Raw genomic sequence first — 3,194 nt, forward strand, 5'->3', positions numbered from 1 at the left:
AAAAAACTTCAATTTTTATTGTTACTTACAATAATTGAATATTGAAGATATTTAATATGGGCAAAATGATTTAATATATACAGATGAATTTAATATGAATTAAAAACAGTACTTCAGGAAAATATAACCATAAGACTATGAAAGTGTACCTAGTGACATCATATAAATTAACATCAACATACATATTGATAGATAAAAATGAATTTAAAATAAAACTTTGAAAGTAAATGCTTGACTTGAAAATTGTGACTTGGTAAGTGGAACTGGGGTTAATAATATCACTTTTGTTCTTTTTATTGTAATATTGTAATATTGCTTCTGCAAGAGTATTAGGACATGTCATTGTGTCTGTGTGTGGATGAATTAGGAGGTAAGAAGTAGTTGATCTATATTACAAAGCTTTTCATTTTTCTTAATTCAAAAGAATAACAGTTTTAATAGTAAAATGCAAGAAATCAGACTGTACTTGCATAAGGGCAATGGTTATATAATGTAGTTTGTTTATCTATAGAGAAAATTACTCTTCATTAACATTCCAGGTTGAAGGAATACCAATGACTAAAAACATTCCTGCATATAATTGAACAGTTAGTAACAACAGGACAAAAATGATTCTAACCAGTGAATTTTGTACTCAACAGTAACTTCCTTACACCACTCTTTATGGTCTCATTCCTCAGACTGTAAATAACAGGGTTGAGTGTTGGAGATAGTACTGTGTAAAAGATAGAGAACAGGAAATCTAAAGCAGTTGGAGAGTCTGAAGTTGTGTTTAGATATGCACAGGAGCCTGTGGATAGAAACAATGAGACAACAAAAAGGTGGGGCAGGCAAGTAGAGAAGACCTTAGACCGGCCTTCACCAGAGGGCATCCTGAAAACTGTGGAGAATATATGGACATAGGAGAGGACAATCCCAATGAAGCAGGCAAAAGCCATTGCAGACAGCAAACCAGACACTCCTGTTACTATAAGGTAATCATTAGAACAGGAGAGCTTGAGCAACTGGGGGACATCACAGAAGAATTGGTGGATTATTTTGGCCCTGCAGAATCTGATAGAGAATGTAGTTGTTATATAAAGGGTTCCTGTGATGCCACTGCTTAGCCATACAACTGTCACAGCCAACCTACACTTTCTGGGACTCATGATGGCCTCATAGTGCAGTGGGAGGCAGATAGCCACATAACGATCATATGACATCACTGTGAGAATGGCCACCTCACCCCAGGCAAAAGCCGTGAAGAAAAAAACCTGCAGCAAGCACTGTGTATATGAAATGTATCCGTGGTCTTCCAGGCAATTGTCAATATACTGGGGAACGGTGACAGAGAGGGATGAGAGGTCCAGAAGGGAAAGGTGCTTCAGGAAGTAGTACATTGGGGACTGCATCTGTGGGTCCAGTGTTGTGATGGTGATAATGATGAAGTTACCTGCTGATCCCAATAGGTATGTCACCAAGAAGAGCAAAGCATGCAAGATCTGTAGCTCACGGTTGTCAGAGAACCCCATTAGGAGGAATCCACTCATTGTGGTTATATTTCTCAAATACATTTTGGGAATAGAATTGTGGGAGCATCTGGAGGATAAAATGATGTAGCAAATGAAATATAAAGATACCGAGGCATTATTTATTTGTTCATCACTACTTATTTCAACAATAACTGTGTCAATTGATATATATTGAACCAGCCATACTCTAGTTGTTGGGGAATTTAAGTGAAAACACATTTTCCTCTTGTGCATGGAGGTCACACTGTTCTCTCATAAACAAGTAGTTACAGGAAAATGTACATGTTGTCCATCACTGCTTCTCCCAAAGAACATACTTGTGCTTGCTCTATGAAAAAGCATAATTCCATTGCTACAATTGAAACCCATTGCTTTAAAGTTTGATTCAACAATAGAGAGTAATGGACTGTGGATGAGAGGTTTTGAACATAGGACTGGTTATGTATGTAGATTATATGGATAGAATAGAGTACCATTTTCACAGATGGAATAGACATTTGTAAGGAATTTACCAGAAATTAAAATATCATTTGATTTTCCACTGGAAACAGCTGTTTGTTTTTTTTTTTAATTAAACAATGCTTTCATTGCAGGAAGAGGGACTGTTATTATAGAATCAAGTGTAAAAAGGAATAGTTTTATTGCTCTTTAATTACTATGCAGGGGTTACTGAAATCAAGGGCAAAAAATACCTGTGTGAGGGGAATACACATCTCTCTCTCTCTCTCTCTCTCTCTCTCTCTCTCTCTCTCTCTCTCTCTCATGTTGTGGAATGTTTTAAGGGACAAGCAGCTTCTATTTGAACTGCTGTCCATACTAGGAACCTTCAGGTGTAGCCACCAAATACTTAGCACTTACCACAAAGCAAAGACAATTGTGAACATGGAGAATGAGTTCTTGAGGTGGTTTAAGATGTGGAGGAAAATGGCCCAAATCCAGCGTCTAACTTCAATAAAAGACTGGAAACCCAAAGTCATTTATGTTTGTGATAGAGTAGAAATCATGCTTTAGTTCATGATCCTTTACCTTGATGTTTGAGGGATTGAAAATTACCCATCATCCTCCCCATGCATGATGCATTTTTGTGTTTGAGAGTTGATGAGAATTTAATAAAGGGTCAGTTTTCTGCACTTTTTCTATTAGTGAGTTCTAGATAACAACAGCAAACATGCTCTGTCAGTCTTTTGAGGTTTTAAGTCCTGTGAAATATCACCAGATATTTTGTGTCTACTTAAAATTGACATACTTACGAATCCAATCACAGAATAAAATCTGGGGTCACTCTTTTCAATCTTGAGGCATTTTCCATTTAGTGTCATCTCTCTTGAGATATAACAAACTCACACCACCTCCCATTTGTTAAAAAAAAAAAAAAACAAAAACATGATCTTCATAGCAAATCATTCCAAACCTCTGTCCAATTACTTGACAGGATGTTGAAGTTTGATTACAATGAAAATAGTTTTAGAGCCAAGCAACACATGAGAAAAAGAATCCCAGAACCTGTGTCAGCCACATGCTCACTTCAAACCGGTGTGCGCTGCATAGAAAGAACCTCCATCTAAAGGAAAATAAAACATTGTTAAATAAACTAGATAACTTTTGTTTCATATGATACAAGTCTTATGTCTTAAAGTCTCTTGTCTCCTTTGTGTACCTTAAGTCATAATTTTAATCCATATA

General features: G+C 36.3%; 1 protein-coding gene across 1 annotated transcript; it reads right to left on the bottom strand.

The window, feature by feature from the left end:
- Positions 1–614: 614 nt before the first annotated feature.
- LOC127223883 (olfactory receptor 14J1) lies at positions 615–1,553 on the bottom strand. Its single transcript, XM_051186574.1, has one exon. It carries the CDS (start codon positions 1,551–1,553, stop codon positions 615–617), a length of 939 nt encoding a protein of 312 aa, XP_051042531.1.
- Between the last annotated feature and the right edge of the window lie 1,641 nt (positions 1,554–3,194).

This window comes from Phodopus roborovskii, unplaced genomic scaffold (genome assembly GCF_943737965.1).
Source record: "Phodopus roborovskii unplaced genomic scaffold, PHOROB, whole genome shotgun sequence".
Taxonomy (NCBI): domain Eukaryota; kingdom Metazoa; phylum Chordata; class Mammalia; order Rodentia; family Cricetidae; genus Phodopus; species Phodopus roborovskii.

Bases quoted from the DNA above. Each gene is read 5' to 3' on its own strand.
- LOC127223883 (XM_051186574.1), bottom strand. From the start codon at position 1,553: ATGTATTTGAGAAATATAACCACAATGAGTGGATTCCTCCTAATGGGG.